Source organism: Elephantulus edwardii, unplaced genomic scaffold, assembly GCF_000299155.1.
Source record: "Elephantulus edwardii isolate Elephantulus edwardi_28Jun2011 unplaced genomic scaffold, EleEdw1.0 scaffold00246, whole genome shotgun sequence".
NCBI classification, from domain to species: Eukaryota; Metazoa; Chordata; class Mammalia; order Macroscelidea; family Macroscelididae; genus Elephantulus; species Elephantulus edwardii.
In genome coordinates this window covers 2,449,119-2,469,940 of record NW_006399996.1, presented here as the reverse complement: position 1 = coordinate 2,469,940, position 20,822 = coordinate 2,449,119, and the positions used below count along the sequence as shown (strand labels likewise).

At 48.6% G+C, this 20,822-nt stretch overlaps 2 protein-coding genes across 2 annotated transcripts in view; one reads left to right on the top strand and one right to left on the bottom strand.

The window, feature by feature from the left end:
• The window catches only part of TP53 (tumor protein p53), a 9,451-nt gene extending 4,956 nt beyond the window's left edge, over positions 1–4,495 (top strand). Inside the window, exons 2-8 of the mRNA XM_006899135.1 lie at positions 499–710; positions 790–902; positions 1,166–1,275; positions 1,622–1,758; positions 1,849–1,916; positions 3,819–3,916; positions 4,414–4,495. Of these exons, the coding sequence (XP_006899197.1) occupies positions 499–710; positions 790–902; positions 1,166–1,275; positions 1,622–1,758; positions 1,849–1,916; positions 3,819–3,916; positions 4,414–4,495 (820 nt within the window). The remainder of the gene's footprint in view (positions 1–498; positions 711–789; positions 903–1,165; positions 1,276–1,621; positions 1,759–1,848; positions 1,917–3,818; positions 3,917–4,413) is intronic.
• Positions 4,496–13,994: 9,499 nt separating this feature from the next.
• On the bottom strand, positions 13,995–18,746 carry ATP1B2 (ATPase, Na+/K+ transporting, beta 2 polypeptide). The gene is made up of 7 exons (XM_006899134.1): positions 18,635–18,746; positions 16,743–16,871; positions 16,306–16,410; positions 15,997–16,202; positions 15,122–15,178; positions 14,266–14,364; positions 13,995–14,159 (listed from the first exon to the last, which is right to left on the bottom strand). The coding sequence occupies exons 1-7, from the start codon at positions 18,744–18,746 to the stop codon at positions 13,995–13,997; spliced, it is 873 nt and encodes a 290-aa protein (XP_006899196.1).
• Between the last annotated feature and the right edge of the window lie 2,076 nt (positions 18,747–20,822).

Genomic DNA, 20,822 nt, shown 5'->3' with positions numbered 1-20,822 from the left:
GGCCCCTGTACCGGCCACGTCCTGGTCCCTGTCATCCTCCGTCCCCTCACAGAAGACCTACCCAGGCACCTATGGTTTCCATCTGGGCTTTCTGCAGTCTGGGACAGCCAAGTCTGTCACCTGCACGGTCAGTGGACCAAGGAGCTGTCTCCTGTGTGACCTTGTATTATCGGGCCATCATCCCCTGGCACTGACTTCCTATCATTCTTTCTAAATTTCACCAACTAGTCTGTGACTCTTGACCTCTTTCCCAAACTTTACCTTTGTCCCCTTGACTTACATCTTGCATCCTTTCCATCATACTCTGAAGGTCTGATGCTTGGCCTCTCTCGGATGTGGGATGTTGGTGCCTCTTTTTTCTTCCTTCACATTTTCCCCCTGGCTTTCGAGCGTAAGCTTCTGTAATACAGACTGATCCTTTTACCTGGAGCCACCCTTCCAACATAGAATGTGGTTTTCAGTGGGTGTTTCCACAGCACTTGACCCTTGTTACCTGACCCTCCCCACCCTCTCTTTTGTACAGTACTCCCCTGACCTTAACAAGCTGTTCTGCCAGCTGGCTAAGACCTGCCCAGTGCAGCTGTGGGTCACCTCACCACCTCCACCTGGAACCCGCGTCCGCACCATGGCCATCTACAAGAAACTGGAGCACATGACGGAGATTGTGAGGCGCTGCCCTCACCACGAACGCAACTCTGACAACAGTGACGGTGAGAGTCAGGGCTGGAGTTGCACGGGGCTGGCTGCACAGGTTCCTGATGTCCCTAATTCCTCCCTGTTTACTCTTAGGCCTGGCCCCTCCTCAGCACCTCATCCGAGTGGAAGGAAATCTGCGTGCGGAGTATCTAGAGGACAGTACCACTCTGAGACATAGCGTGGTGGTACCTTATGAGCCACCTGAGGTCTGTTGGGCTGTGGGATTGTCTAAGAGGAGGGAGCTGGAAGGGAGGTATCAGTGATCATCCAGTCCCTGGGGGTGTGGGGCCGTGGGGGGCGTTCTCCTGCATCTACCTGATCCCCTGTAACTTCATGAAGTGGGTGGAGAAGGTAGATTATTCCCATTCCACAAGTGAGAAAACTGGAGCACACAGACACTGAAGGCCTCCCTGGTTGCGCCAGTTCTCCTTGAGCCAGTGAACCTCACCTGGGGCCCGTGTCCCTCTAGGTTGGTTCTGACTGTACCACCATCCACTACAACTTCATGTGTAACAGCTCTTGCATGGGAGGCATGAATCGGAGGCCCATCCTTACCATCATCACTCTGGAAGACTCCAGGTGGGAACCCACATGCCACTCTGAGATTGACAGGCTCCTTCCTCCTACTTTCTCCTGTCTCTGTTCCCTGAGCCCCTTCCATCACTGTCTTCGCCTAGACCATGTATTTCTTCTTCCCTCTTCCTCCCACTTGAAATATGGGGTCTCCTCCTGGTTCTCTCCCAGTTTCTTTCCCTCTCACTTTGGGATCTCTCTTGCCTTTGGCTTCTCAACATGTCTGGGCTGGAGCTTAGCTTCCATCTACGATGAGGTGGGTTGAGACATGGTGGGGCCTGGTTTTGGGGAACTTACAGGTCAAGTAGGGCCCAACTTCCTTACTGTCACCTACTTTTCTGATTCTGTTTAGTGGCAATCTTTTGGGACGTAATAGCTTTGAGGTGCGTGTTTGTGCCTGTCCTGGGAGAGATAGACGCACTGAGGAAGAAAACTTCCACAAGAAGGAGAAGCTTTGCCCCAAGCCCCCGCCTAGGAACACTAAGCAAGGTGAGCAAACAGGATAAAAGCTGGGAGAGGTAAAGGGGATGCCAGTTTTCCCAGAATTCACTCAGTCCCACCTCACTTCTCTTTTCCCAGCTCTGCTCTCCAGCAGTGTCTCTACTCAGCCAAAAAAGAAGCTGAGTGAAGAATATTTCACCCTTCAGGTACCAAGTTTTGGGGAGAAGGCTACTCAATCTCTTCTCCTTCAGTGGGATCTGATAAGGGGAAAAAAGTATAAACGTAGGACTGTGAAGCCTGACTCCTTTTCTTCCTCAGACCATTTCTCTGTCCTCCCTTTTCTCTGTCATGGTTCTGAGTCTTGTGATATTTGCATTATCAGGTTGAAGAGACTTTAAGTTTCAAGTCTGTTGCTCAAGGTGTGATTTTCTTCTTGGACATTGACCATCAAGGTGCAGTGGTGCTTCAGAGACGATGGCTTCTGGTCGTAACTTCAGAATGCCAGCTTGCACCATAGTCCATTTCCGAGAGCCACCTTACAGCCACATTTCAGAGGCTGTAAGAGAATTAAAAGGACTCTCAGACTTTTCCAGTACTTGGCTAACTGCACTACTAAAGGAATAAGGTGGGCAGACCCCACCTTTATCACTTCCTCTTTGCCATCCATCTCTCAGACCCTAACCACCCAGAGTTTGGTTACTCCCCAATTACCAAGTACTCATAGGCCTTCCCATACTTCAGAGTATCAGGCCTGCAACTCTTGGTCAAGTCCTACTGGGCCCATTGTTGTTTGGAACTGACACATAGCTGACCCTCCAGCAGGTTTTCAGAAACAGTAGAAAGCACACAGAAACAGATTGCCCATCCTTCTCTTATAGCATCTGGTGGATTTGAACTGCGTGCCTTTGAGGTTGTAATGTGGCTTCTAGGTCACCAGAGATCTCAAGAAGCCACTCTGCTTCTACTGGGATTTGAACCAGAGCCTTCTGTATGTAAAGCAGGCATGATAAGTACTATACTATGGAACCAGCTACCTGTTGCTGTGTGGGACTGGACATAGATTACACATTGAAAGGACTGTGTCTTTCATGGTCTGCTCTTGCAGTTGTGGGACTGGGCGTAAGTTACACATTGAAAGGACTGTGTCTTTCTTGGTCTGCCCTTGCAGTTCTCTGGATTAGACCACCTGAGTTTAGGAGTCCTAGTGGCACAGTGGTTAAATGTTCAGCAGTTAACTGAACAAAGTGGTAATCAGCTTCCATAAAGATTACAACCTAGGAAACTCAATGGGACTTTGAAACTAAGCCCAGAGTTCTTTTAGCCCTTGTAATAGGTTTGATAATTCTACATACAGTTCACAGAATTCAGTGACTATTACCTCTTGTTGCGCTTCTATCCCATTGGGTTTTCAGAGGCTGTAAATTGCACAGGAGGAGATTGCCTGTCTTTCTGCTGAGGAACAGCTGGTGGATTTGAGCCACCTGTCTTTGGGTTAGCAGTGCAGCTCCTTACCCACTAGACCAGCACAGAGCCCTAATCATGCAGTCACTCATTGCCATCAATTCAAAACCAACTTATAGCTGATCCTCCAGTAGATTTTCAGGGGCTGTAATAAAATCTCACGAGAGGAGATTGCTTGTCTTTCTCCCTGCTGGTGGATTCGAACTGCTGGCCTTGGCGTTGGCAGTGTGATTCCTTACCTTCTAGGTCACCAGAGCTCCAGAAAGGATGCTAAAGGGAAGGTCTGGGAGCATTCACTGTTGGGACTTCCACTGTCCCCAGGGGCATACCTCATCTCTCCTGTGCATCAAATTTCCCCCATTCCTAGAGCTCCCAAGTTTAAGGTCCCTTAGTGTTTGAAGTCTAATGCAGATGCATGACTTGAAGACTCTGTCTGATTCGCTGTATCAAGCCCCCTCCCTTTGTGAGGTCTGTTGATAAGGTAAGGTTGGGGCTCCCAATTATTTGCACTTGTTTAAGTCTGTCTGGCTATTTCAGAAGACTTTGATTGCTGGGGAATTCCCAAGGGCTATTTTCAGAAACAAAAGGCCAAATTGAGTTCTTTATCTCACAGCCAACACTTCTTTATCCCCAACTCACTCCTGCAGATTCGTGGGTATAAACGCTTCAGGATGTTCCAGGAGCTGAATGAGGCTTTGGAGATGAAGGATGCTGCGGATCCAGATGGGACCCGGGCTCACTCCAGGTGAGTGACCTGGGTGCCTGACCAGACCCTATCCTCCCTTCTGTCGGAAAGCCTCAGGATTCCATTTCTGATCCTCCCATACCCTACTCAAGCATCCCCAGAAAGTCTCCCTCCACTTGCACCTCCCTGCCTTGGGGAGCTCATGAGCCCAGAGAATAGTGGGTATATCTTTGTCATTCCCAGCAGACTCTATCTCAGATCTCAACTAGGGCCTTAATAACCATCAAAGTGTCAGGAAGAACTCAATACCATCAAGTCCTTTATGACCTTGTTACCCTTCCTCAGGCTCAGTGTCCTCCTCTGTAAAATGGGCTGAGTGAAGACATTAAATATGCATGCATGCACTCAGTAAACCTGGCTACAGATAGCGGTTACAATTTAACTTAAATTTGTCTGATGTCATCCTCAGACACTTGAAAACCATGATCCAAGGGCCCTACCCTCTCACTCATGATGGATTGTTTTCTCCCCCCTCCCTCCCTTTTTGTCTCCTGTAGCCCCCCAAAGACTAAGAAGGGACAGTCTACCTCCTGCCATAAAACAGCTAATTTCAAGAGAGAGGGGCCGGACTCAGACTGATGGCCTTTGCTGCCTGTCCCGTTTACTCGCCCCACCCCAGCCTTCCTTTCCTAGCATTTGAAATTCAGGTGCTTGAACCCCCCCCCCCGCTACGTACAGGTGTGCCTCGAGTGCCCAGAAACTCTTCATTTACTCTGGTCTCCACTGGTGTGTTTTGGAGGGTGAGGGGTGCTGGGACACTCCAGCTTAACTTTTTTTATACGGAATGCTTGAGAGAGATGGGAAAATGTTCAAAGAACCAGCCATACTTGCATTGGAAGGCCAGACCACCAGCGGGCTAGCCAGGGAGCAACATCAATATTCCCTTTCTCCTGACAGCGTGTGCACATCCATAAAATGGTGAGACTGTTTCACTGTTTTGCTGTGAGGATGATGATCTGTCTGTGTACAGCCCTAATATTGCAGGGGGGCTGGCAAGTCAGCAGCCTGTCTGGTTACATGGCATCTGGGACTTGACCCCTTGGGCCTACTGCTGGCTCTTTATCCCAATTGAGCAATGAGTTGATTGAGCAGCTGGTTCAAAAGAGGGAGTTTCCAAGTCCTTTTTCTGCTGGTTCTGGCCTTTGGATAAACCTAAACACCCCAGAAAGAAACTTCACCCCATCCCAGTTTCTGGAGGCTTCCAGCTCTCGTGGGATCTCTACCCACTACTATCTGTTATACTGCCCCCAGGAAACTCAGGATATAGTTTCTATTGCGCTATGCAAGGCACATCTGCATTCTTCACCTGCACCCCTTTCCCCTACCCTTTTTATATCCCATTTATATATATATATATATATATTTTTTTTTTTTTTTTTTACAATAAAGTTTTGTTATCACCTGTGTGTCTGAGGGGTGGGTTCCAGTGTGACCTGCAGGTGCAGGGATGAGTAAGAAGGTGAAGTTGGGAAGCAGCGCCTGGGACTCCAGGGGGTATGGGCTGGGGCCCCAATGCCTGGGTTCCGGGAAGGGAACAAAGGCTGGAGACTGGGTCAGACTGTGGGCTGCATGACAACAAGGGAGGGGGGGACTCCATTCATAACTTGGGAACCAACTGTCCCTCCCATCCTGCCAGGGCTGGCATGAGGCTCTCCCCCACCACTGCTGCTAGGATTGGGCTGCTGCCCCCTCTCACCAAGGATTATGGGATTTAAATGTCTGATTTAGCAAGCCTGAGCTCCTGGGGTGGCCATCTGCTCCTAGGGAGAAGGGCGGGATACCTGGGTTCCCAAAGGGAAAGGGATGGGTGCTATGAGATGAAGAGAGTGGTCAGTGGGAGGCATGCCAGCAAGGGTTCCAGGGGAGTGGGGGCAACTAAGGTGAGGGCCTGGGACCTTCCCGGCACCCTCTCATCCTGGGCTGTATGCCAGGTAGTGGAATGAATTGAAGCTTTAAACTCTGCCAGGAAAACCTTTCAAAGGGCTTCTTAGGGTAGGAGGAGAGTTGGGGTTGGGGAACCAGGCACACTCTTGCCCTGCCCTCTTCTTCAATGCCACTGGCTCCCAGGGAGGGGGGCTGGAGGGGCAGGCTCCCCCCATCACCCATGCTGCTGAAGCCAGTGCTTGCAGGGATGGCCAGACGGTGGGGACGTGGCCTGTCCTGCCTCTACCTCTATGGGGAAAGAGAATGCTAAAATCCAAAGGGGCTTCTGAGGCCACTGCCCTCTCCCGCCAGTCAGCCAGGTTTGAGTGCCAGTGACAGTTCCTTGTTTTGGCCCTAGGATCCCTAAGGATTGGAAAGCCAGAAGTCTTTCTGGCCAAAGTTTTTCTCTTTCTTGCTAGCAAATGCCAAACACTCCCCAGGAGACCTGAACCACCTCCTTCAGGGAACTCTCTGAGCGCCCTGGTAAGCCAGCACTTGTGCATAGGTCACCTTGGAGTTCCCTTTTTGGGCCAGTGTCCAGCATCTCCTCACCCTCAACATTTCTCTAGATTATGTCCCATGTTCTGTTTTCATTTCTGCTGGGCTCAAGAAACATTCTGGCTCTGCTGATCGCTCTTTGTGATGTGGTAGAACACTAGACTGGATTTGGTCCTAGATCTATCTGCTCTGAGCTCTGTGACCTTTGCTGTGTGCCATCAAATCACAACTGACCCTCCAGCAGATTTCAGAGGTAGTAAATCACACAGGAAAGGATTGCCCATCCTCCCAAAGAGAAGCAGTGGAGTTGAACTATGTACCTTCGGAATTGTAGCTCAGCTTAACATGCAGCCACCAGAGGTCCTCTCTGTTGCACTTGTTCATTTAATCTAGTTATATTGTTCACCCACTGGTGTCTTATTACATACCATGTAACTACGCAACCGTGACAAGTTCGCCCGGTCCTCAAGCGCACACAGCCAAGGCCCTCTACCTTCACGTTGGAATCTTACCCCGAGTCTTCAAACTAGCAATCCACAGGTCTAGTTTGTTGTTTTATCTTGTTTTTCTTAAATGATTTTTAAGAACATTAAATTTTTCATCCTGGTTTCAAGAACCTTGTCCTAAAATCTGTGAAACCCCAGCAAAAGTTGTAATCTGAGAAAAATGCATAGCCTTAGGTAATTTTTACTATTTTTAAATTAAGAGAAAAGAACCTAGGATAGAATACATTTTAAAATTTAAAAATAAAATTGTCATCAAACTCCTAAAAAAGTTCATCACTGGCAAACAGGAACCTACTCATAGCTGACCCTTCCAGCAGGTTCTTCAAGGGTGTCAGTGGCATGAGATTTGCAGAATATACCAATGAAGTACATAAACTAGGACCAAACAGATTTATTCTAAAGTCCGAAGCTGGTTTAGCAGCAGAGAATCCACGGTTCATTACCGTAATAAAGAAGAAAAATTACATGATCATATCAATAGATGCTGAAAAGAATTTTATTTCAGCAGCCCTTAAAAATAATTAAAATTGCTGGGGAGCTCTGGTGGCTAGTGGCAAGGAGCTGCAACTACAATCCCAGAGGTGCACAGTTAGGAATCCACCAGATGCTCTGCCGGGGAAGGAGGGACAAGCTCCTCCTGTACCAGTCAGATCTGATTTGACTGTACACACACACAAAAAAATCGCAATAGGCTGGTAATGGAATATCAGTAAGTTAATATTCTAAGTGGCAAACCATTAAAATAACAAGACAGGAATGTTTACTATAACACAGATATAAAAGGACCTCCTCCCCAAAAACCTCCTAAAAACTTTGCTGGTGACATGGACTGATATTTGTAGAATTAGGCAAATTTGGTAAAACAAATAGCATATAAATGCAGAAGTACTAATTGGATTTTCTAATGAAAGCACTGAGAAAATGAATGAAAAATACTCTGCTTGATAACAAAACCAACAAAATATGGATAAACAGTAAAAATGGCATAGAATCTGTATTGTGTGCTGGCGAGTCATGACTCACAGCGACCCTATGCACAACAACCCTAAACCCTGCTCTATCCTGTACCAACCTTATTGTCTGACACACTTACCCCCATTACCCCAGGCACTGAGTCAATCCATCTCATCGAGGATTTTCCTCTCCTGCATTGTCCCTCCACCCTCCCAAGTATGACATCCCTCTCTAAGGACTGGAACCTTCTTGCAGCATGTCTAAAATATGTCAGATGAAGCTTAGGAATCCTTGCCTTCAAGGAGCATCCTGGTTTCACCCTCTCTAGGATGAACCTGTTTGTTCTAGCCATCCATGGTATATTCAACACTCTTCTCCAGCTCCACAGCTCAAAGGCATCAATTCTTCTATCATCCCTAGTCATTGTTCAGCTTTCTGATGCATAGCCTGGATCAGGCACACCTTAAGTCTCCAGACTAAAATTGTTGCTGTGTATTAATCTATAAAATCTAAGGACAAGAGCCAAGATTAAAACAAAAATATTGTGTTCTCAGGGAAAAAAAATGTCTTAAAGTCAGTTCTCAGGTAAATAGATACAATGCAATTCCTGTTAAGATTACAATAGGTGTTGGTCAAAACAACTATATCATCTCACCCCAGAAAGAATAGCAAAATTTAAGAGAGCTGCAAGCAACAAATGTTGGTGAGGTTGTGGAGAAACTGGAACAGTCACTATTGGTGGGAGTGTAAAATGTTTCAACCACTGTGGAAGGCATTATGGCACTTTCTCAAAAAGTTGGAAATAGGAATACCTTTTGACCCAGCAATTCCACTACTGGGACTATACCCTAAAGAAACCATAACTGCCACCCAGGCAGATAAATGCATACCCATGTTTATTGCTGCTTTGTTCACAATAGCAAAGAGTTGAAAACAACCCAAGTGCCCATCAACAAATGAATGGATAGAGAAGCTGTGATATACTCACACAATGGAATATACAGCATTGAAAAACAACTAATGAAATATGCAAAATGGGTGTGCATAGAGGACTTTATGCTGAGTGACATGTCTCAGTCGCAAAAAGACAAATACTGTATAATGCCACTGTTACAGAACAGGACTGATAGGGGGTTGGGGGGAACTTAGAAAAGAGAAAAGGGGGTAATGTACACTGCATTGAAACAGATGAGGGAGAGGACTATGAAAAGAACGTCGTTATGTGCCATCGAGTTGCTTGCTACTCATAGCAACCCTATGTACAACAACCCTAAACTCTGCTCTGTCCTGTCCAACCTCACTGTCTCTGATACACCCATCCCGATTACCCAGTCACGGAATCAATATACCTCATAGAGGGCCTTCCCCTCCTGCGCTGTCCCTCTACCCTACCAAGCATGATGTGCCTCTCCAAGAACCGGTCCCTCCTTACATGTCCAAAGTAGGTCAAACAAAGCCTCAGAATCCTTGCCTCCAAGGAGCCACCCAGTTTAACCCTCTCCAGGATGAACCTGTTTGTTTTCTTAGCAGTCCATGGTACCCTCAATACTCTTCTCCAGCACCACAGCTCAAAGGCATCAATTCTCCTTCTATCCTCCTTGGTCATTGTCCAACTCTCTGATGCATAACAAGTGATTGCAAAGACCATGACCTGTATCAGATGCACCTTAGTCTCCAGAGAGACACCATTGCTCTTAAGTACTTTGGAGAGGTCTCTAACAGCAGACTTTCCCATCGCAATATGTCTTTTAATTTCCTGGCTGCTGGTGCCAAGAATGTTGACTGTGGAGCCAAGCAAACAAGCTGTGAACAATCTCAGTCTCTTCACCATCATCCATCCTGATGCTGCCAATTGGTCCAGTGGTGAGAATCTTTGTCTTCTTGACATTGAGCCTATGAATAGGTATTATTGGCGTGACAAGAGTCCAGAATAAGAGTTGTATAGTAAAGTGGGCTGGGGGTTGGGGGTGGGGGGAAGGGAGTCAGGAAGTAAAATGGGTTAAAATGAATGAATACAAGTTTAAAAAAATATGTTCAAGTCTATTAATAGCAAGTAAAGAATACATTGTCTCAAAAAAACCAATAGTTGTTAATGTTTGCATTTTCATAAATTAGGTAAAACTGGAAATTTTATAGAGAAGAAGAAATGCCCAAGAATAAACACTAATTGTTTAGAAAACTGAAAGCTCTAATTGATAGCAGAAAGCAAAACTACAAACATAAGATGAATATGACGTGGTAGGTAGAGCAGGATGGTAAATAAACCAGAACTCGAGGAATCTAGAAATCAATTTCAGGATGGAGAAGAATTTACTATTATAACCAAAGCTGTCATGTCCATTTCCACAGGAATAAATCACAAATTTTTTTAAAGTCAGTCTAGTACAATTGGAAAAATAAAATTGTATCTCCAGTTTATACCATGTTTATAAACCCTAGTTTATTGCTAGGTACAATCTATTAGAAATCGAAAGGACTTTTTTTTCCCTCTGTAAAAATGGAAAATAACATACTCTAGCCTCTGAGAAGATCTTCCTAATGAAGGCTGTAAACTCAAACTACACACGACTAAACATATTTATACAAAGCCAAAGACTTCAACAGCAAAAATAGTCCCCAAGAGGTAAACAATAGGTTGGGGGCGACAGCAATGCAGTTCATCTTCACAATTTTCAGGAAGCACTAAAAAACCGAGAGTAACCACTCAATGCAAAAACAGAATTGTGTGCAGCCATTAAGAAAATTAGTCCACTTCTTTATGTGCTATCTAGTAAAATACTTCCACAAGATAACTGTGTATACTTGTATGTATAGATAATAAAACCGTTTTCAGACAAATACTATGACCCAACACATGGCAAGAAGGAGATAAATGAGCCCCAAGAAGAAAATTAAAATTATCCGTCCTTTTGCCCCATTAACTCACTGCTGTGGAGTGGACTCAACTCCTGGTGACCCTGTAGGAGAGCAGAACTGCACACAGGACTTCCAGAACTGATACTTCACAGAAGCATAGGCTACCTCATCCTCCCAGGGAACAGGTGGTGGGTTTCAACTGCCCACCTTTCAGTTAGCTGCCTGATCAATGCTTAATCTGCTATGCCACCGGGGTCCTTCCCCCAGAAATAACAAACAGCAAGAAAGAAATATTGCTGTTACATATCCATCACCCTTCCTATGCATATGTATTCCTCTTTTTAAAATAGGGTCATATAAGAGGAGCTCTGGTGGCCTAGTGGCAAGGAGCTGCAACTACAATCCCAGAGGCACACAGTTCGAATCCACCAGATGCTCTGCCGGGGAAGGAGGGGCAATCTCCTCCTGTACCTGTCAGATCTGATTTGAAGGTATACTCACACAAAAATAAAATAGGGTCATACATTACCTAGTGGTTTTTTTGTATGATTTTTCTTTTTTAAAATTGTTAATGAAAATTTACAGACTTTGGATTTCCATTCATTCATTGTTGCTCTTTTCTCCCTGCCCACCCCTCTCCCCCAGTTTGTTCTTCTCTTTGAAAAGTAAAAGAAAAATTCTTTCATTGTTATACACTCCCTCCGCCCAAGTCCACCCCACTATGCAGCCTTCACACCTAGTCGTTTTCTCATCCACCTCTAGGCTTTTGCTAATTCTCCTCTTTTCCTACCACATCCATTAAACCCAGCTTAAGCTTGTTGATCACTGAATTTCATTGCCAACAGCTGTTTCTTTCTTGAAGTAGGCTTGCTTCTCCCTTGTCTGAGAATTTATTGCGTGCTCCTCACCTCTCCTGTTAAAACTGGGAGCTCCTTGAGGGCAGGAACTGTCTCTCTCAAAGTGTCTCCTCATAATTCCTAGAATGCACATAGTAGGCATTTTGTAAGTATTGTTGTGCAGATAGGTGTAGCCTCTTGCCTCTCTCAGTGTTGAATAATGTTAAGATTTTTTAAAAAAGACAAACCACAGCTGCCTTCAAGTTGATCCCAACTCTAGCAACCCCTCCTGTTTCAGGGTAAAATATGCTCCATAGGCTTTCAATATCTATGACCATTTGGAAGTAGATTTCCAGACCTTTCTTTTCCATCACCTCTGGGTAGAATCAAGCCTCCTAACCTTTTGGTTAGCCCATTGTTTAGCCATCTGTGCCCTCCAGGGACTCCTGATCTAGAGTTTGTTTTGTGGATACCAAGCTGGCTTTGACTCTTACAACTATAGAATCAAGAACTGCACCTTAAGGTTTCTACAGGGTTCAGATCTTTTGTTCACAGGATCACTAATGAGTCATACTGGACTTGATGGCACCTAACAACAACAGCAGCACTCTTTATGGGGTGCATCACCAGGTCTTCAGCAGACACACTGGTGAGTTTGAATCGACTTTCCCATTAGCAGCCTAGCACCTGACCCTAGTGCCACCAGGGCTCCTGGATCTCAACATCTTGTTGCCATCAAGTTGGGGTGGAGTCCTGGCTGAGGCTCTAGTGGTTTTCAGAGGTTCTAAATTGTGCCCGAAGGTCCCTTCTTTCTCCTGAAGAACAGCTGATGAATTCAAACCACTTGCCTTTAGGTTGGCAACACAACCCCCGGGCCCACCTATATAGTATGCATTAAATCAGTATCGTTGAAGAAGACGAGATACTAAGATTCTGGAAGGATGAGACCAATGGCAGGAAGCCATCTTCAAGGCCTGATTAACCTCCAAGCTCACGCAAATCCACCTGGGGCTCCTCTAAATGCTTAGAAAGGAACCAGCCGCACACAGGGCTGTGTGTGATATATATTTATATATATAATTGCTCTCATTTTATTGTACTTTATCCTCTTTTTACAGTAGATCTGACACAGGCATTAAATAACTGCAGAGCGTAAACCCCTGGGGAGAGGGGGACAGGAAAACAAGGAAGCCCAAAGGGAAGAGACAGAGCCAGCAAGATAGAAAGGGGCAAGTCCGTCTGTGGATGAGGTGGGGAGGCCGCTGCAGCATTAAGAACGCGAGGGAAGAGGACGAGTAAGTGAGGGGGAAGCTGAAGGAGAGAGAGTTCAAATGCTTCGGTAACTAAGGCATACTCAGGCCCCTCACTTAACATTCTACGGGCACCATGGGTCCGAAGGAGATGGAGATGGAGCCAAGAAATTCAGAGCTTGGATCGAGGGGGAATTTGAAACTTTCAGGCAGACATGCAAAGGAAAGAGAGGGGGTTAGTGATTAGTTGATAACTTGCTAAGAAAAGCCAGAGAGGATGGTGGGGGCAAGTCTGGGCCCAGGGGAAGGCAGTGGAATCGTCCCCTAGCATGCTGAGCTGACATTTCACAAGGTGGCCACTGGGGACACAGCCAAAATGGCTGCCCCTCCCCCAGGGCTCCCTAGGAAGTGGAACTTGAAGGATATTCTGGGAAAGCTCACAGGGGGAAGGGAGACATTGATAGAAACAAAGTGAATATTCATCTTAGATCCACTCCACCCCTCAATGCAGTCAGTGGCTATGTGGGAGATGGGAGGAATTGGGGAGGAACTGGACCTGGGAGGGGGGATCACTAGGGAATGTTCCAGAAGAGTCAACACAGCTTTCTCTTCCAATCTCTCCCCGGGGAGGAAACCTCATTTCCCAGCTCACGAAGTCACCACAGGGAGGATGAGAAGTGAAATATGTGAGGAAACGGGGGAAAGGCCACAGAGACACCTTGTCTTCAACTAAAAATGCTTTCTTTCCAGAGAAGGGGATAGGAAGGGAACAGAAAACCTGCGGAGGAATTAGTGAAGTCAAAAGCCACCAAGACAGTCGCTGTGTAGGTGAGGCCAAAAGAGGAGCAGGAGGAGAAGGGCTTGGGAATGGAAGAATGGGTACTGCTTTCATCTCTGGGAAGCCAAAAGTTGAACGTTTTCGCAGCTCTCTGGGGATAGGGGTCAGGAGAGGTGGGTAGCTGTGAGGACATTCCATTCACAGCTAACACAGAATTAGAACAGCTCCTATCGCCTCTGTGGCCATGGTGATGGGGCTCGGGTGGGGAGAAGAAAGCCAGAAAACGTGTGTGTAGCCAGGGAATCACAGTGGACACCAGACTGGACAGGGGAGTCACGGAGAAGGAGTGAGGCTCAGACAAATCATAGCTCTGTTATAAAAAATACCTTTGGGGTAGGTGAGGGAGGGATCAGGCAGGGTCAGGGACATTCCAGAAGCATCTGCGGGAAAAGAGGTAGGGGCAGAAGGAAGGGGGCCTCAGGTTTTGTTGATGCGGAGTTTGAAGGCCACACGGCCAGCGAACTTGTCTCGCTCGTCATCTGTGGCGATGTTGGCAGCGTTAATGCGGCATTCCACGTTCACCTCCACATTGGGGGTCACGTTCAGGAACTTCACAGCCACCAGAGGCTGCGTGTAGTTCACCTGGTCCAGAAGGGGAGAGTGAGGGTCTAGGCCTATGAAAACCCCATTTCTTCCTGGGAACCGCCGTCAGCAAGGACTCAGGAGCCCAGCCTCCCGCAGGACTTACGTGGAACTTTTTGCCGTAGTAGGGGAAGTACATGAGGTCGATGTTGCCATTGGCGGGGAACATGACAAAGTTGCCAAGGTTCTGGGCATCTTCATCTCGCTGTGGGGGTGCAGAGAGTTAGGAGGGAGCACATGCCGTGGAAGGCAGGAACCTGGAGATGCAAGGTTCCCCAGATTTCCTTTTGCTCTTCTTTCATCCCTAAATTATTCCTGCCTTCGATGGCGTCTCCCTCAAGCTGCGAGTCTGCAATGTGTGCGGGAGGGACAGCTTGTCTCTCTCATCAGACTGGGAACTCCTGAAGGGTGCTAATGACACTAAAGCCTCCTACACAGCTCCCACCCCAAGTTCTTACCCCATCCTCAGGAATCGGTTTCTGGAGCAGAGCCAAGAGAGAACAGATAAATGAGTAAGGGCTCAGTAAGAAGCAAGAGGGTTGTGAATGGAGTGGGATTGCAAGTTCCAGGAGAGAATGGGGGTGGGATGGCCTGCAAAGCCCCCTCAGTGGTGGCAGGTGCTAATCAATCAGCTGCTACTGGATCCCTAAAGAGAACTGAGGAGCAGGTGAGAGCGGAGGGGAAACAACATACTGTGGGCCAGGGAAGAAAGGAGAGGTGACAGGTTTGAGGAGAAAGCCAGAGGCTGGGGGAAGCACTCTGTCCACACCAGAGTGAGCTTCTGCATCCTAAAGAGAAGCAAGGAGGAGGTGAAAGCAAGTAGGCACCCACTCTTACCCCCTTATCCCTATAGTGACGGGGCCTCTGGGAGCAGAGAAGATAGGAAGAGATGAGTGAATTAACACAGAGACTATGACAAACTGTGGACAGAGGGACACAGGTGGACAAGGCCTCAGACTCACCTTCCCTGCGCAGGTAACATTCATGCTCTGGTTTGCTCCTGCGTAGAAGTTAATGACCTGGAGTGAGGGAGGAGGGTGGTGGGGGTGAGAGGAAGTTGTCAAAGACACAGGGTGTCCAATCTTCCGCCCTCCAGCGGTACCCCCCCCTTTTGTTCTCTCAGAACATTGAGCAGTCTCTAATCTTCATGAACCAACCAGCTGCCTTTAAAGGGGCTCATAAGTCACATATTCTTGTGGGTGTGACGGTAGAACCTAGTGGCTGATTTTCAGAAGTCGGTCCCCAGGGCTTTGTTCCCAGAGCACTTTTGGTTAGCAGCCAAGTGCATTAATCATTTGCAACACCCAGGGACTCCCTAATCATTCTTTAAACACCCCCAACTTAAACAAGATGTGCATGAATGAAACAATGTATGTGAACAATTATATGAAAGTGAATGAATGATGGTCTCTGCTGGAGAAGGAGGAACAATCTCCTCCTGTACCAGTCAGATCTGATTTGATAGTACACACACACACACACACACACACACACACACATTAAAAAATAAAATAAATTTTTAAAAAGTGAATAATGGTACAAATTGATTAAAAAAAAATGCAACCTTTTGTCACAGAGTTGATTCTGACTCATAATGACCCTGTAAGGCAGATAGCACTGCCCTGGAGGGTATCTAAAGTGAAAAAGCTGACTGGAGCGGGTTGCCACAGTTTGCTTCTATAGAATAGCCGATGGGTTCAGACCACCAAGCTCCTAGTCAGCAGCCCAGTGCATAACCACACCACCACAGGGGCTCCTTATCAGCCCCTTGAAATGAAACAACAGAACTGTTGGCTCCAGCGCCCCTCCTCTGCCTGAGGACCAAAGTTGTAGGTACCCGGTTCATCTTGATGAAGACACAGGGCTGCCCAGTGCTGTAACCGTAATGAGTGGGGTCTCCGATGCCAGAGCAGTCGCCCAGCTGGGTCCGGTTGAATTGGCAGGCCCGCTTAGGGTAGTTGAGGACTCCATTATCAGGCTGTTCATAATAGCGTCCAGGGCGGCAGACATCATTCTTTTGGGCTTGGATGGAGTCATTGTAAGCTATGGAGGTGTGGGGGAGGAGAGAGATAATGTTGAGGCTTCATGGCCTGCCTGCAGGGTCTCCCAGGCCCTATTCAAGATCCTGAACACTCCCCACACTCACGCTCCAAGAACTTGTTAAGCTTCTGAACATGCTGGTCCCAGCTTTCGGTATCACTGACGTTGACAGTAACATCAAGGTTTTCAGTCTTGGGGCGTATCATCAAGCCTACACAAGGGCAGGGGCATAGGGTATATGTGAAATGAGGAACCGCATACAGAAAGAATAAGTTGGACATAGGGCACATTAAGGTGAGAGATGGGGTCAAGCTCTTCATGAAGATTTCTGTGAACATCTGCCATCAGCCCAGAACACATCTTTCAGCTGGAGGAATTGGGAAGGAAGGAAGAATTAAAAAAAATGTCCAAGAAACAAACTGAGTTAGAGCATCAGAACCAAACACCATCTTTCAAGTTTTCTTAGCTTATGAATTCTTTCTGGAGGTGTGGGAAGCATGACAATGGTTAGCATGGGGGTGCTAGGGATACCTCCTCACTCACCCGGTGTGGCCAGTCGGTCCTGGTACTTGGGGGTGTGGTCAGAAACAGTCTGTAGCATCACCCACATGGTGAGTGTGAACATGGCTGTGAGGAAGCCATAGAAGACGAGGTAGAAGAGGAGGATAAAGGCTGGAAGGAAGAAGCAGGGTCAGCAGGCTTCAAGTCTCCCACCATGACCTCACTTATGCCCGCCCACACTGATAGCCCCTCAGAAAATTTGCTCTGGGAGATCAGAGATCTTCAAGCCTTCCCCTGGGAGCAAAGTCAGACAAGCTGGAAGTAGGCAGTTGTGTCTGACTTCCAGTCAGGATTCCCAGACCCTTCCTGATCCTAGAACACCGTGAAACATAAGAGTATTGTGGCCACAAGAGACCTAAACTCTCGTTGCTGGGACAACTCCAAGTGTAAGCTGAAATAATTTTGCTTCAAATCACATTCTCAACTTCTCAACCATCTGTGGCCCTGAAATAGACACAACATCTGCTGCCACTACCTTGGTACTTGTGCTTAAAACTGTTCCACTCCAACGACTTTTTGTGCTAGCTCTGGCCTGTTCACAATCAAGCTCTTGACCAGAGTCTGGACCTTCCTTACAGTCAAATAGCTACAGCTTCTCTTTCCTGGTCCCCCACAGAAGCCAAAGTTTCTGAAATGAAGGACCTCACACTCCAGCCTGGCTATAAAAAACGAGAGTGACAGCTGCCATGGCCTTCACCAGTCACACTCCAACACCCACAGCACCCAGCAAGCAGAGAGTCAGGGAATGCTCTGGAATCTCCCATTGGCCTCCTCCGACCTAGTTAGGTCCCTGTGCATGGCTGTTGGCTGCCATCAACCCAACACCTGGTGGAAGTGACTACTGTTTGCACTTCTCACTCCTCACATGCCCAGCTCTTCCATCTCTGAAGCCACTTCCTCAGAGGCTCCAAACATTCTGTATCTCTAGGATCTCGGGGTGGGGGTGGGGGGGCTGAACTAGGATCAGATTCAAGGGAGGGGGAGCAGATGGGGACAGTGTCAATGTTATACGAACGGTAAACTGACGCACTGTGTCTCCTGTGCTTTGACTTCCAAATTTGACAAGTAGTTTTGGAAGAATTCTTCCCCTCCCTGCATTGCTGCTCATCCTCAGACCCCACACCACACACAAATTCGCTCCTTATGTCCTCGGTTCCGCCTTGGGGTGTGTGTGTGTGTGTGTGTGTGTGTGTGTGTGTGTGTGTGTGTGGATACGCTCTGAGGCAGGAATCACCTCAACTCCAGACACACCCGCCAGATGATGTGCATATCTCCCTACCAGTCATCACTCCTCCCTCCACCGCCAAGATCCAGGCGGAACTGCCAGCTTCGGACCAGGGCCCCCTCCTCACCAGTTCCCCCACCCACAGAGCAGCCACAGGGGACTCCCAACACTCAGCGGTGCCAGATAGATAACTGTGATCATTCCCCCACCTCAGCACTGACGCCCCCCACCTTCTCAAGGCCCGCCCCCTCGTGAACGTTCCCAAGGTCCAGGGGGTGGGCACGAGCTAAAAATAGAAAGGGTTAGCGAGCTGGCTGGAGCTGGGGAGGGAAGGGGCGCGCTGGGAGCGCGGAGCGCCCAGATCCAGAGGAGGAGCGCGAGCGCCACGGCGAGGACACGCGCACAGCCCGCGACCCCCCGCCTGAGGGGGCTCCGCGGGGGGCGGGAAGGCGGCCGTGACCTACTTTCTCCGCCTCCGCAGCGGCCAGCCAGGGAGATTAGGCTGGTGATCGGCCCCCTCCCCGCCCGGAGCCCAGCAGGAGGGCCGGACGCCGGACCCGGGAGGGGCGCTGGGGCTTCCCTGGCCGAGCGCTGCGCCCACCAGGCGTGCCTCGGTGCCCCCCGAACCCCGCGCGCCTGCCCTGCGTACCCCAGCTGCTGCCAGTGCGGCCCATAAACTGGTGCGTCCTCGGATTCCACACGAACTCCTTCCACTCCTCAACCACCTGCCCGCAGCTCTTCTTCTCTTTCCGGATGACCATCTTGGCAGCGCCGGGCGAGTACGAGGCGGGGGGCTGCGGAGAAGCGGGGGTGCCGCGCACTGAAGCCCCCCACGCACCAGACCGCGCGCGGAGCACAGGCGGCGGGGCCGAGGGAGACCCCCCGCCTCTGATCTGCAGCTGCTGCGAATTCGGAGGTGTAGAGCCACACGTTACGGGGTGCTGGCAGCGCAGCGGAGGATGCACCGACCGCAGGCCCCCCGACTGCAATGGAAACCAGGGCTGTCAGAGCAGGGAAGGGTGAAAAGGGGCCGGGAGGTGCGGATGCGGCTTCACCACCAAACCGCCTAGAAGCAGAGCGTAAAGAGGTGCAAAAATAGACGGCTTGTTACAAAACCCAAGCGAAACGCAGAAAAAAGCGAGGTGCGAAAGGTGGGGGAGGGGGACGCCCCGAAATCCGAGATGTAGTGGAGCTGTGGAGTGGGGCTTCTCCGCCGAGCGGAGACCACCGCACCAGTTCGGGCGCGGAGGTGGGGTAGGGACGCGCAGATGAGAGACAGCCAAAGATAGGGGCCCCCCAGGCGGAGGCTCCGCTCCTCAGCAGTGCGGGGCCGACGACAGAGGCTGGCGGTCTTTATACTCCGCGGCTCTGGGGTGCCCGCCCCCTTCCCACCCCAGTAGCCCCGCCTCCCCGTGGCTGGCCCATGCTACCTCCTACATATGCAGATAGGGAGAGAGCTATTGGACCCGCCCCCTGTTGCCTCTTCGGGACAAGGCGGCGGGTCCTCTACTCCCGCCCTAGTTACTGGACGGCATAGGTTTGGGACGCGGAGGTGGAAGGCAAGTTTGTGCGGAGGCAAAGATGTCTCCAGAAAAGACTCGGAAACCCTGAAGGAAGCAATTGTAAGCTCAACAGAGGGGGCCCCAAGCAGGGAGTTGGAAAGAGAAAAGATACAGCTAGAGGCCAGGAGACAGGCTGGGCAGAAAGTGAAAGGAATAGAGAAGAGCCAGAGACCAAGACAGACTGGGAGCTAAGAGACCAGACAGGATGCAGAAGAAAAGCCGGAGCAGGCACTAGGGACTGATACACACGAAGACAGAACCGCTGGAAACAGGTCCCTGAGATGGAGGGCTTACCAGCCCACCAACACCACCTCCTCCAGCGCACGGCTCCTTCCACCACTTGATCCTCTCCACAGTGGACCTTTTCCAGCTCCTCTCCTCCTGGCATTGGGCTTCTCAGGATTTTCTTGGGAAAACTTCCACATCCCCAGGGCCAGCATTGTGCTGAGGGAGGCCCTGGCCCTGCAGCCAGCTCTGCTTGAGTGTTCTGTCTGTTCTCCACCCTAACATTGTCCAAATGACCCTCCTCGAGCACCCATTTAGATCAACAAACATTAAACATTAGGGACCACTTGAAGTCCTGAATCCATGAGACCAAGGTCTGAGTTTTCGCAGACTTCAAGAGACTCAATCTACTAGAGGGTAGAAGAGTCTTTGCATGCTTTGAGTTAAGAATCATTTTCTCCCGTTTAACCTCTCTTCAATCTTGTCACTATTCCTTGGGGAAGACTTTCTTCTTTCAACTTTCACAATAAATCCTTGACTCTCAGTAGCTCACATTGAGACTTCCATCTGAGTCCTGAAAAATTTCTCTCTTTTGGGCTCCCCGGTGGGTAGCTGGTGCTGTTTGGCCTGTGCTCCTTTTAATGCTCTGCCCTTACTGTCTTAGTTTTCTAAGAGAAGTCCGATGTGACAAATGAGCATGCGTGTGAGGACTAGAGATAAACAATATGCTGAGTGTCTGCAATGCTCTGTGAGCACAAGAAGTCTGTGAGTTCAGCAGGACTCAAAGCAAGTTCAAGGTAAACACATTACATCTACAACTGAAAAATGAGCCTGCTGACAGCTGAGAGGCCACCGTTTTTATTGAACCAGATTTTGCTCTGAACACAGAAAGAAGGCAAATCAAGAAACATGGATATTCAAGATCCCTTATATTATCTTTTCTTATGCTTTTCTGTATTAGTCGACAGTTTATGTTGGAAATTATATACAATGAAAGGTGGAAAGAAGCAATCACAGTTCTTTAGTTGTTGTTGTTTTTGTGTATCATCA